The 13356-nt window shown below is 44.0% G+C and overlaps 1 protein-coding gene across 1 annotated transcript; it reads left to right on the top strand.

The window, feature by feature from the left end:
* The first annotated feature begins 4204 nt into the window (after positions 1 to 4204).
* On the top strand, positions 4205 to 9678 carry LOC134423017 (pancreatic alpha-amylase-like). The gene is made up of 10 exons (XM_063165587.1): positions 4205 to 4384; positions 4989 to 5135; positions 5325 to 5522; positions 7388 to 7618; positions 8006 to 8139; positions 8225 to 8347; positions 8459 to 8558; positions 8770 to 8891; positions 9001 to 9126; positions 9371 to 9678. The coding sequence occupies exons 1-10, from the start codon at positions 4214 to 4216 to the stop codon at positions 9558 to 9560; spliced, it is 1542 nt and encodes a 513-aa protein (XP_063021657.1). The 5' UTR covers positions 4205 to 4213; the 3' UTR covers positions 9561 to 9678.
* The last annotated feature ends 3678 nt before the right edge of the window (positions 9679 to 13356 follow it).

The following is a 13356-nucleotide window of genomic DNA, read 5'->3' as shown; positions in this document are numbered from 1 at the left end:
GGAGGCACACAGATGAAGGCAATGCCATGCTTCACTGCATAGATTTTATTAAAACTGTACCACAAAAATAACTGTGCTAAATGTATAAACAAGTTGGTTAGGCCCAGAGTTTTTTATCTAGAAAAAGAATGTTTGTCTTGGAAGGAAAATTAATACTTAAATGTCATAATATAAACATGACATAATTTCTTTTATAAAATCTAGGGGGAAAAGTGGACTTAGGAGAGAGTGCACTTGAAAGCCTTTCAAAGCAGTAATGTTCGTATTCAGTAGAAGCAGAATAATAACACGCTAGATAAAAACACTAATTAGGGTACAACAAACATGTCCTAGGGGGAAATAGCTGTGTCTTAAATGAAGCAGAGCTGCAAAGTAAATTTTATAGACACTCTGCAGTGGTAGGAATTTAGCCAGTAGTAAATATCCTTATGTTTTGCTGTTTGGCTTAAAATAGTCTCCTCTCATTCTCTTATACTTCTCCTTTTAAATAAGACCTGATTCCAATCTTTAGGCTGACTTTGTCACAATATATAAAGTGTAGATGTACACATCAGATATTAATGATTGTTTGAGCTCTTCTATGTAGCAGTAAAAGTGGGGAGTCCATTTCCATATGAAATTTGTTATCCTTTTCCGTGATTGACAGAAAACCTTAGTGATGAGCTGCTGTAATTCAAGTCAATAAATCTCTAGAAAACTTTTAAAGTTATCAAAGGAAATTCTCTTTGCAGCAGGGAAGCTTCTTCTGCAAGAAGAATGAAATTCTCACCAATAAAATTCTGTCAGAGGAAAAGTAGATGTACTTCCATTAAAAATAGAGTTGAGATCCAAAGAAATTTTTAAAAAATCACTCAGAATAGGAATCTGTTACAAGAGAAGTGTCCTCCGTTTGGTAAATATATATATTTTTAAATGGAAATTAAGGTGATGAAGCCTCTTGTATCAATTTTAGTCCTTACAGTTGTATACCAATAGTTTTAAGACCAGAATAAATCCATGTATATATTCTTACTGCTAATCTTACCAATACTGAAGAAATACTTCACACAGTGCCTGGATATCAGAGGGACTGTTGGTGAAACAAGGGTCCAAACTGCCTGATCATGGGGTAGAAGAAGAAAAACAAGTGGCTTTTACCACTGCTGTGAGTCTTGGAAGCAAAGGCTGGTCTCTGGTTAAGCCAGAAGAAAGCCAGAGGATTTTCTGTGGTGCTGCCCCATGAGAATGAGTTACTGCAGGGACACTGCAGCTGTGTGAGCATGGGCTGGGCACAGTGGCACAGCATTTTCAGCAACTTTTAATGGCAAGCTCTTCTCCTAAGGAGTTTTAAACTTCAGGAACTTGTTGCCTATATGAGTATATAATATCTTTTATTGGAAGGCAGTATTAGGTGTTTTTGAAGGTGACACTGAGTTTGCACCTGGGAGTAAAATGAGTATTACCCTATGTATTCAGCAGAATTACTGCAACCTGGTGATTTTGTACAAGCCTATCTCCAAGTAAATTAGTAACAACATGTTCAAAATGAGAGTTAGCACAGTTAAGTGACAGGAGCTCAGTTGCAGTATAATTGTTAATGAGTTTGCAAAAATGAACCTTACTTTTAAAATGAATGTGAATGATCCCTCACCTCAGAGCCTGCTGGGGATAGAACAATGTCCCAGTGAAACTGCAATTGCAGTGTCATGCAGGCATTTCCCAATCAGACCCCAGTGTGAGTGGCAGATGCCATTTCAGTGAGGGAAAAACAAGCTTTATGTACTCCTTAACTCTCAGAGAGTGTAATTTCCTCGCTTACATATTGAAAATAAGATCCAGATCTCTGACTGGCAGAAGTGTGCTACATGCTTGCCTAAAAGTGGGAAAGGCAGATATTAAGCTAGTTCCAAAGCTCTTTTCTGCTGGAACTGACTGGCACTGACCTAGCTTGCAAGCTGTTCTGAATTGTATAACCTGTTTTCATTCCTCCTCTGGTTTTGACATATGGGGATCACCTGAATGGAGCTGTGCCTTTAGCACTTCTGTACAGAAGGCAGCTGGCTGAGTATTGCTTTGTCTTCTGCAATCAGTAGAGCCTTCTTGTATTAACATTTCTGATAAGAAGATGGAAGAACTGCTGCAAAAAATAAAATGTGTTTGCAGGAGTTCATAGAAATGGCAAATGGTGAAAAATAATTAGCTCACATGAAAGAATGCTGTTCTCTTGAAATCACTTTGAGAAGACCATCAGTACAATGGCGTCATGTGTGGAAGGCTAATGGAGCTCTTGGCTAGGGCCCCCAGCAATGTGGATCAAACCACTGCACTTCTAAATATAAAAGTATGAAATGACTTATGGAAACAAAAAACAGAAATAATGCCTATGCAAATAAATAAGATAATCTATTTTTTAGCAGTAATTGCTAAACAGAAATGTCCTCCTTAATTCCAAATGCTCTTAAAGCACAGAAAAATAAATTCCAAAACTGAAACTAAACCCACCATTCTAACTATGTAGCGTAGAAAAACAGAAAGAACTATAAATATAAACCTGAATTAGATATCTCAAATCTCTTCTCAGTAAACTTTCTCCTTTTTGCAAAAGTCTTTACTCAAAGCGGTCCACATCTAGGCACATAGGGAGAAGAACATAAGAACAGCTTCAAAAATAATGTGACTTTCCCCATATTGTCAGAAAGAGTTATTGCAAAGATGTCTGATCTATATGGATTTGTAGAGAAACTAACTACCCTATATGTGCTTACAGCCACAATGCATATAAGAAAAAGAAAACACCAACTTTTCATATAAAAAATGCTGCAGAGTTCCATAAAATAAACCAAAATGGTAACAGTACAGTATCATTGGCAATTAGGAGTCACAGCATCATCTAGTGGTCAGATATGAAAAGGAGAATTCTTGGTGGACGATCCATTGGTTTTGTATTTTATTCAGACAAAAAAATTAACACCATAAAGAAAATGACTGCTTATGCAGTTACCTGACATAAAGCCTTCTTTAAATATTAATTTTATCTTTTTGCAAAAAGTCTTTTTTATTGAATCAGCAATCATTTTGCAGTCTCAGGTTGTGTGTATGCCTGTGTAGCTGTGGGGGGCTGGCCTTGTCTGGGTGCCAGGTGCCCAGCACAGCTCCTCTCTGGCTGCCCTCCTCAGCAGGCAGGGCACAGGAACCGTGGCCAAAGGCTCCTGGGCCCAGACACAGATGGGGAATGCCTGTCTGGGCAAAACAGTGAGGTGCAAAACCAGCTGGGATCTCATCACCTCTCATTGCCCCCTTCATCCCACAGTTCTACTGGGAAAGCCATGCTGGCCTTTAACCTTTAACCTGTGATTCTGCCCAGTGAAAATCAGCTTAAGAGAATGAGAAGCAACTGTTTTTCTGGGCTTCTCTAAAAGTTTAGACATAAGTTCAGACATGTTTTTCTCCTGAAGACATATCAGTGCCCATGTCCCAAAGCTCACCATCAAAACCTGAAGGGATGGATGCTGGCTGGCTCCTGCTTCCTTTCAGCAGCATTTCAGTTCTGTGGGTTATCCCTAGAACAGCCAGACAGGGAATTGCCGTCCCTCACACAGGACACCATTCGTGGGGATTGAGGGACATGGACCATGCTATGCAAGCAAAGCTCTCTCTTGCATCAGTTTACCAGTATTTATAGGTCTCCAAGTTCTGTCCAAAATTTTCCACTCAGACTCCTTTGCCCCTGTTTCCTTAGTAACACAATCTTCTTGGTTATCAGTCTGTCACCAGCAATGCCCTTGCTACTTTCTTTTGCCAGAGCAGTCAGAGTGTCCAGACAGGATATCTTCACTTTTGTTCTTGCCTTGAGTTTATCTCATCCAGGACCAAGAGGATGGTGGCACTACCCAGTTCAGCTTCTGCAGCTGTCTGATTTTCCACATTTTGGAATACTTTTGATAAAGTATCTTTGTTTATGTGATTGGAAAGAGTGCAGTTCTGGATTTGGGTGCAAGGCTCATGGATCACTCAGTTTATGATGGCATATAATTATGTGAATAGGTATTTTATCTTCAGCTGTTGGGTTATTCAGGAGAAAAAACAAACCAAAGGAATGATATTGATCTATCTACCTAAATAATAACTGATAGCATTGATCCGTGTGAATTTTGACAGCTGCTACAGGAATTTTGCCATCTTGCAGGCACATAAATAGCTGGTGAAGAGACCACAGGCTTACACTGAAGGCACCATGAAGATCCTTCTCCTCCTCCTCGCAGCTGCAGGGCTTTGCTGGGGGCAGTACAACCCCAACACTGTCCCAAAGAGAACCTCTATAGTGCATCTCTTTGAATGGCGCTGGCAGGACATTGCTGAGGAGTGTGAACGCTACTTAGCTCCTAATGGATTTGGAGGAGTCCAGGTGAGTTGTTTCCTGTGAGTAGCAGGAAAATGGCATTGTAATATTTGATTAATAATTTGATTAATAATGCCTGAGTTTGAGACAGTCATCTCTAAGTAACTTTGCTGCTGTGGAGGGAAGGTAGGAAGTACTAAGTACTTTAGAAGCAGCCGTAATCTGCAGGACCCTGTAGGGGTGAATGATGGTGTATGTCTAGCAGATCAGTAACAAAGGGGCATGCTGAAAGGCTTCACCTGAAAGCTAAGTAGAGGGTAAAGCTCTTTACCTTGTTCTAAAGGAAGAATGGAAGCAGTGAGGTTTGGCATTCCTAAGGCAGTCACAGTTACAGGTAAAAATAATTCCTGTGGCTTCAGCCCTTCCTTGCCCATGTCCTGGAAAGCAGGCCCATGCTGGATGTGGGCAACTCACAGGAACAAACCAAAATGCCTTTCTTGCCAGTGTGCAAGACAGACATCTCACTGACCTGAACTTCTGCTGTGGGAGAGAGACTGGGTTGGGTGCTAACTTTCCTCTGAGGGCAGAGGTCCTGAGAGCAGATTTTGCCCTTAAAATGTTGAAGTAAAACCATTTGATTTCTTATCAAAGTACATCATTTCATCTGCAGGTTTCACCTCCAAATGAAAATCTTGTCATTACTAGCCCGAACAGACCCTGGTGGGAAAGATACCAGCCCATTAGCTACAAGATCTGCTCTCGATCAGGAAATGAAGAGCAATTCAAAGACATGGTGAAGAGATGCAACGATGTTGGAGTAAGTGCCTTGATAATCTGTCTCATATGGCAAGAAGTGCTGTGTCAGCTGAGGGAAGGTGCTGCTTTCCTCAAAAGAGGTGTAAACTGAGAAGAAACTGAAAGGGAAAATAATCTACTGAATAGTGATTAGTGGCTGTCAGTTCACGTTTGCTACAAACACACTGAAATGCACACATTGCTTTTCCAGGTTCGTATCTATGTGGATGCTGTCGTCAACCATATGTGTGGGGCTGCAGGTGGCTCAGGCACACATTCTACCTGTGGAAGCTATTTTAATGCTGGAAACAGAGATTTTCCAGCTGTGCCATACTCTGGCTGGGATTTCAATGATGGCAAATGTCACACTGGAAGTGGAGAAATTGAAAGTTATAATGACATCTATCAGGTAACTTCCCCTGGAAAAGTTTTCAGGGTTTTTTTTTTGACATGTTCTGTTAACTCAGTAAAATCAAATGGTGTAGTGCCTCACAAAACCTGTGCTTAGTCACTTGAAAAGTGAATGAAGTGGCCATAGGTATGTGTGGCCGAAAATGTTCTAAGAACTGAGGAATCCAGGACCTATGTGCAGATGTTTGCTCCAGAAGTGAGCCAGTGTGCTCCGCCCAGAGTGAGCACAGTTTTATAGTTTATAAACTCAGCTGATCATGATAAGGGGCCCCCTTGGAAAATTGCCAGCAGTGCAAGGCGGTGCTGTAGTATTTGCAGCACCACCTTGCACTGCTGGCAATTGTATTGCAGCAATACATTATAATGTTTCTGCACTTACACTGCTTCATGTAGGGCTTGTCCTTCATGGGTTCAGATGGCTTCTTCTGTAGTAATCCCTATAAGACATATCTCAAATCCTGGATTACAATAATTTAAAGGTATTTCCAGTACAATGTCCACTCCCAGTTCCTTTGGACTAGAGCATCATGTTTAACATTGCAATGAATTCCTCCCCTTACCCCTGCTCTGGCCTAGACTTAGCCAGACCCTGCAGTCCCTCACAGGGCTGTACCTGCCCCAAGTGCAGCCATTTCTGTGAGCCACAGGCTCTTCAGGGGGACGTGGCTGCTTCTGCATGGACTTATCCACAGCCACAGGGGCTCTGAGGGGCAGCTGTTTCAGCATGGCCCTGACCATGGGCCTCAGTGCGCCCAGAACCAGATCTGCTTCAGCATGACCTCACCCACAGCCACTGTCCCCTCAGAAAGCAAACCTGTCCAGCCTGGCCTTGCTCCTGACTGCAGTCCCTGCAGGCTGCTCCTGCCCTGCTGTGGGTTTGTCCATGGCCCCACCCTTTGAGGCGCTCCAGCAGGGCCCCATGAACAGCTGCTGGTGCTTCAAGGTGTCCCTGCTGCAGCACAGAGCTGGCCTTGGCCCCTGAGGCCTTCAGGGGTGCCCCTGCTGTCCACTGACACAGCTACGGTCCCAGCCACAGGCACTTCCAGAGGTACCTGCTCTGCTGTGGACTTTTCCGTGGCCACAAGCACTCCCAGATGTACCTGTCCCACCGTGGACTCACACACAGGTCACAGTCCCTCTGGCTCGAGTCCACTCTGGAGTTCCAGCGTGTCCAGTCCAGCTGCACAGGAGCAGCACCGCTGCCAAGCCAGGCGCCAGCCCAGGCCATGGCCAGTGCTGGGATCAGAATGCCCCAGGGTCAGGGGATCAGCAGCACAGGCTGCAGCTGCAGCCCAAGCACAGAGCAGCCACTGATGAGCCCTCGACTCTAATGCACAGTGAGGCCAGTGAGCCCCACGGCCAGCACAGCAGCCTGTCAATTATTGGCCAAACTGCAGTAACAGCTGTAAATTCCATCTAGCACATTAATCATAGCCGTTGTTAATTCGAACCCTTTGAGTCCCATGTTGGGCACCAAAGAGAACTTGTGGTTTAACTCAGCTGGCAGCTAAACACCTCTCAGCCTCCTACTTTCAGTGGGATGGGGCAGAGAACTGGAAGAGTAAAACTGAGGAAACTCATGGATTGAGATAAAGACAGTTTAATAGGTGAAGAGAAAGCCACACACATAAACAAAGAAAAACAAGAATTTATTCACCATTCCCATTGGAAGGCAGGTGTCCAGCTGTCTGCAGGACAGTAGGTCTTTATCATGTACAACAGTCACTTGTGAAGACAAAACCTTTACACCAGATATCACTCCCTCCCTTCTTCCCAAACCAATACAACCTCATTAACCACCACCCCACCTCCGCCCCTCCTTTGGTGTAATATACAGAAATCTTTTTTTTTTCTGTTGCACAGGTCCGGGACTGCCGCTTGAGCAGCCTTCTGGATCTGGCCCTGGAGAAGGACTATGTGCGCTCAACGATTGCAGAGTACATGAACCGTCTCATTGACATGGGTGTAGCAGGATTCCGAATTGATGCTGCCAAGCACATGTGGCCTGGGGACATAAGAGCATTTCTTGACAAGCTGCATGATCTAAACACTCAGTGGTTTTCTGAAGGAACTAAACCTTTCATTTATCAGGAGGTAAAGTCCACATTTTCTCCTTTATGTTTGCCTTTGTCTTTTGTATCTCTTTTGCCCCCTCCTTCACAGGAGCAACAATACAACTTCATCCAACTTACCCTAGAAAGAGCTCACAATTTACTTAGAGCAGCCCTGCAGACATAGGCAGTTTTGATTCTTAAAAATGCCTCCACAACAGATTGTCAATCAACTCTACCTTTCCTTTCGTCAGTCATGTTTTTACATGTGTCCCTCATGTCTTATTCTGAACTTGTGTTGCTCTACACAACACAAATACATAATTACTTTCCTCTGAATGTTAAAGCAAGAGTTCCTGTTAAGTGCTGTGTGTGGCATTGCTGGCCTTTGTGAGACAAGAAGGGATGCAGGTTTTCTTTCTTGTACCAGGTGATTGACTTGGGTGGAGAGCCCATCAAAGGCAGTGAGTACTTTGGAAATGGCCGAGTGACAGAATTCAAGTACGGTGCCAAACTGGGGACAGTGATCCGCAAGTGGGACGGAGAAAAGATGGCCTACTTAAAGTAAGGATGAAGGTGCTGCAATTTATCCAGGGTTCATTGGATACACCAATTGACAGGGTAGCTTCAAGTCTGTGTTTTTGTTTAGGAACTGGGGAGAAGGCTGGGGCTTTGTGCCTTCTGACAGAGCCCTGGTCTTTGTGGATAATCACGACAACCAGAGAGGACACGGGGCTGGTGGAGCTTCTATTCTGACCTTCTGGGATGCCAGGTGAGGGATTGCTCTTGTGTGGGTGATGCTTCTTGCTTTTGCTTGTTTGCCTGGGTGTTCTCTGGCAGGTTCCTCCTTTCACATCTCATTCCTTGTTTGTCCACCAAACAGGCTCTATAAAATGGCAGTTGGTTTCATGCTTGCCCATCCGTATGGCGTCACACGTGTCATGTCAAGTTTCCGCTGGCCAAGATATTTTGAAAATGGAAAGGTGAGCTGTTAATGCTGAAGATTCATCCATGGGGATTAAGGGTGAGAGCAGGGCCAGGGAAGTAGTCCAGTGCATTTCAGATTGTCGAGAGATTTCCCTGTCCCAGGCTGGATGTAGGCAGTGAAACTTTGATGCTCCCTCCAGCTTTGTTGACCAGAGGGGTGCTCTACATTTTCAGTCAGAAGATATAAATCTGTCTTTTTAATGACAGGACGTCAATGACTGGTATGGGCCCCCAAGTAACTCAGATGGCTCCACAAAGTCCGTTACAATCAATCCAGACACGACCTGTGGCAACGACTGGGTTTGTGAACATCGCTGGCGTCAGATCAGGTAGGGCACTGGGGAGAAACAAGAAGTAAAAGCAGTTGCTTTTGCTTCCTGCTCCATGTGGCTTTAGAGGTGTTGCAGGTGCAGGGGCAGACATGGCTTGTGTTTTCAGGAACATGGTTATCTTCCGTAACGTGGTGGATGGTGAGCCTTTCTCCAATTGGTGGGACAATGGCAGCAATCAAGTGGCTTTTGGCCGTGGTAATAAAGGCTTCATCATCTTCAACAATGACGACTGGTGAGTCAGTGCACAAATAGGGTCCCAAGAGAACAATAGCACCCCTCATCAGCAATCCAACTTGAGTTGAGTTCATGCTGGATCCAGAGAACTAAAATGGGTGTGTAGGTACGGTGGGATCAGAAACCTTATTCTTAACAACGTCCTTCCAAATAGGGGAGTAAGATCACATTCAAAAATCTTACACACCTTTTGAAATACCTGTTTTAAAAACAATGCATAAATCATGTTTATTTTCTCATAGGAATATGAATGTCTATGTGCAAACTGGACTGCCTGCTGGTACCTACTGTGATGTTATTTCTGGACAAAAGGAGAACAACCAATGTACTGGAAAGCAGGTGTTTGTTTCTGGTGATGGAATGGCTAATTTCCAGATTAATACTGATGCTGAAGATCCATTTATTGCAATCCATGTTGATGCCAAGTTATAATTTGGGAGAAATAGACTCTTCTGTTTGATCTGTGTATTACTGTTTCCCCCATATGTTATTCCCTGCTTTTTGAGCATGAGTGACTCTCTATTGAATAATAAATGGCATTCAGATTGAAGAGTAATGTTTTTCCTTTAATGAATTAGATGTAACTTTATCCCCTCATAACTAGTGGCAATGCAGCGATAGGATTTAAGGCAATGCAGCACTCCGGTTCCTATGTAAAAAAAACATTGGAGAGAAAAAAAAAGAATCCAATCCAGGTAAAATGGCTAAGCTGAAGTGCAGGATTTCCAGGGCTGCTCCATGCACACCCACTTGTGTCCCAGAGCAGCCACCTTGTGGGCTGTCAGCTATGAGCAGTGCCTACGTACAGAGTTTATCCCTTCCTTATGACCAACCAAGCCTGGGGTCTGGGTCACTGAGGGAAGCTGGGCTGTGCCAATCAGTTATTCCAGCCTGTGGCATCAGTGAAAGCAGCAGGTTTCCTGCTTCACAGTCAGCCTGTGCCTGGACAAAGCAGAGCCTGAGCTTTTGCATGGTTTGCCCCAGTGGCTTGAGGCCAGCGAACGCTCCCTGTGCGGGTGCCGAAGGTGCCTGAGAGCACACCATGTATGCAGGCATTGCTTCCACCTTGTGCCACTGGCTGAGGCACGGCAAATTCCTGCCTCTGGTGGGTTAGGCAGCCTTAGTCTCTAATATCTCAAAGAAATAAGCAAACACAGTACAGGTTGGGCAGCCTTCCCAAATCCCTTGTCAGCTGTGAGAAAATGCGGAGGTAAAAGCAAGTGTGCAGGCCTTGCTGTGAGGCAGAATCTCTGCTAGGCCAAAAGTGGTGACTGCATCCCATTCCGGAGGGAAAAATGGAAGGAGGTTGTTCCAGTTTGAGGTCAAGGTGCAGTTTTAAGTTTCCTTTCTGTGGTGTTGGTGGTGGATATTGGCTCTCAGCGTGCCCAAGGGCTCCGAGTGTCTGTCAGGGCAGCCAGGGTGTGGGAAGTGTCCCTGGCCAGGCACTGCCCCTCCCATCTGTCTCCCTCCTTGGCTGTGGCCAGCATCTCCTGGATCCATGCACTCAGCCCCTGCACCAATGGAGAGGTGCCAAAGCCCTGGGCACCCGTGTGGCAGGGAGTTCATGGCCCTGGCAAACCGGTCATTGCCCAGAGGGACAGGTCAGGGAGCCCTCGGGCCCCTCTGGAACTGACAGGAGCTGCCTGCAGCCCTGCACTCAGCTCCACCCCTCAGACACTGTGACTCCATCCTCTGCTATTCACACATTGCCCCATCCCAAATGGAATAATCAGCTCACAGGTCAAATTGCAACTCCACCCCCAAGCCGCAGAGCTTCTGTGGCAAATGACTGAAATGCCACACAGGGATCTGAGGTGTCCATAAACCAACAGGCTGAATATGGAGAGGGTTGTCTGTGCCTGGGAACAGATGTGGATCCACTTCCCAAGGATGTTGGGATGCAATGAGAGTTTTCCTTAATGCAGGTTCAAGTAGCTCTGCATTTCACAGTGGCATGAAAGAGAACATGGAGAAAAAGAAGTCATGAGATGCTTTCTTTAGGTGTAAGTAAAATTTTGTGATCCAGATGTGGGCCACTGCTTTGAAAGGACCTAAATTGCAATCAGACCTTGGGTTATGTTCCTTTTATTTCAGGATTTTGGCACATTGCCTTATCATTTGAGCATAAAGATGATAAAGAAGGCAAGTGTCATCCAGAGCAACACCAGATCTTTCAGATAATTCACTAAACCCAGAGTTACAGTCAACCTTACTGCTGATCTGTACGTTTTCAAAAGAATGTTCGTTCTAGGAAATGTTAATCTTAATTTTTATAATTCCTATTGCTACTCTTCTATGTGAAGTGATGACACTAAGGCCTTAATTTTTTTATTCCAGTGTTCAATAAAAAAATTGAAATTATGTTATGAAATGATCAAATTTAAGGTAAGAGATTTGCTGGGACATAACAGGATGGCACAACAGATCTGCTGAATTGTAAAATTTCAGATTTTTTTGGCACAATGCAATATTTCATTTTCTGTTAGAAATGATGCTCACTTTCATTGGTGAAACCATGAATTTATCTGTGTAATTATTCTGACACCAGAAATGCATTGAAAATTTAAGCTTATATTCATGTATTTCATCTTTTTTTTTTCCTATTTATTTTTCTTTTTCTCTTCCTCTCTTTTTTTTTCTTTTTTTTTTTTTTTTTTTTTTTTCATTCATGAGTCACAGCATCATCTAGTGGTCAAATATGAAAAGGAGAATTTTTGGTGGATTATCCATTGGTTTTGTATTTTATTCAGACAAAAAATTAACAGCATAAAGAAAATGGCTGCTTATGCTCAGGAAAACAGTTACCTGACAAAGCATTCTTTAAATATTAATTTTCTCTTTTTGCAAAAAGTCATTTTTACTGAATCAGCAATCATTTTGCAGTCTCAAGTTGTGTGTATGCCTGTGGGGGGCTGGCCTTGTCTGGGTGCCAGGTGCCCAGCACAGCTCCTCTCTGGCTGCCCTCCTCAGCAGGCAGGGCGCAGGAACTGTGGCCAAAGGCTCCTGGATGGGGAATGTTGTCCTTGGCGAAACAGTGGCAGGTCCACCTTGGGGCCAGCTGGCACCTGAACTTCTGGAAGGGGAATCTTCCAGCACTTCTCACAGAAGCCAGCCCTGTAACCCCTGGCTACCAAAGCACTGGGGCTGTGCAGTGGATGAAATGCAGCTTGCCCACGCCTGGAGCCTCGGTACCACGGACACCATTCTGGCAGGAACAGCCAGGATCCTGCCAGCCTCACCGGGGCCCCTCTGCTGCCTTCTCCCTACAGCACTTCCTTACACCACACTGTTGAGATGAATATGGAGATAATTACTAACTGCCACCATGAAAATCAGATTTTGCCCAATAGTGTCATTTGTACCTCAAAGCTGCTCTGGTGGTTTTCTTTTTTACCTCAGTAATCAAAACACCTTGGCCTGAGGCTTCCAAAACTCGTAACAAAAACCACCTTGCTAGGCTTGTGTAACTCACAAGAAATTAGGCAGAAAAAGTATCCATTGGGAACTGAGTCTGAATAACATCTAATTCTGTCTGTAACTCCTATATTTGTTGATCTACAGAGTTGTTAATGCAGCAATGACCTGGTAATATAGGATGCTGGTCTGCAGGCCAGTAAATACTGTATTGCCATTATAAATAAAAAGCCACAGGCTTTCAAAGCCTCAGGACTGAGTGATGTCAGATTGTTTTGCTTGAACTCACATAGGCTTGTGTGGAGCTCTGTCTTAACTTGCTTAGATGTGGCATCAATTTTCCTTATGAGGTGGCTCTGCCAAATTTCATTTACTTTAACCTCTGCCCTAAAAACCAGATTTGATCTAAGCTGTAGTAACAAGTAGGCATTCTGTGGAGAAGGAAATATTTATCACTAATGCAGAAATACAGGCCTAGCATGACAGCAGAGGCCCTGGAGTCAATACTGTCCATGGAGACATACATGCATGCAAACACACAAGAGCAGCTTAGAAGCTTTGTAGAAGCTGGAGTGCTACACAACATTTGCAACCCACATTTTGATTCTATTCAGGTAAAGTAAAAGCAGAGTCCACTTGGAGAACCACTCAAACAGCTGCATAATCCACGGTTCTGCAAGTCACCGTTTGTATAGTTACAGATCAGACTGTCGTTCTTGCCAACTCAATACATTTTAACTGGAATTTGAATTTTTGTCTTCATGAAGTTACCACACATTTACAAAAATATAGTCATGTTCAAATGGCGAAAAAA

Source organism: Melospiza melodia, chromosome 11, assembly GCF_035770615.1.
Source record: "Melospiza melodia melodia isolate bMelMel2 chromosome 11, bMelMel2.pri, whole genome shotgun sequence".
NCBI classification, from domain to species: Eukaryota; Metazoa; Chordata; class Aves; order Passeriformes; family Passerellidae; genus Melospiza; species Melospiza melodia.
Note: the sequence above shows the minus strand (reverse complement) of the source record. Positions and strands in the feature narration are given on the sequence as shown.

Bases quoted from the DNA above. Each gene is read 5' to 3' on its own strand.
- LOC134423017 (XM_063165587.1), top strand. From the start codon at position 4,214: ATGAAGATCCTTCTCCTCCTCCTCGCAGCTGCAGGGCTTTGCTGGGGG. The intron at 7,619-8,005 runs GTAAAGTCCACA...TTCTTGTACCAG, and splicing joins AACCTTTCATTTATCAGGAG to GTGATTGACTTGGGTGGAGA. The intron at 9,127-9,370 runs GTGAGTCAGTGC...ATTTTCTCATAG, and splicing joins ATCTTCAACAATGACGACTG to GAATATGAATGTCTATGTGC.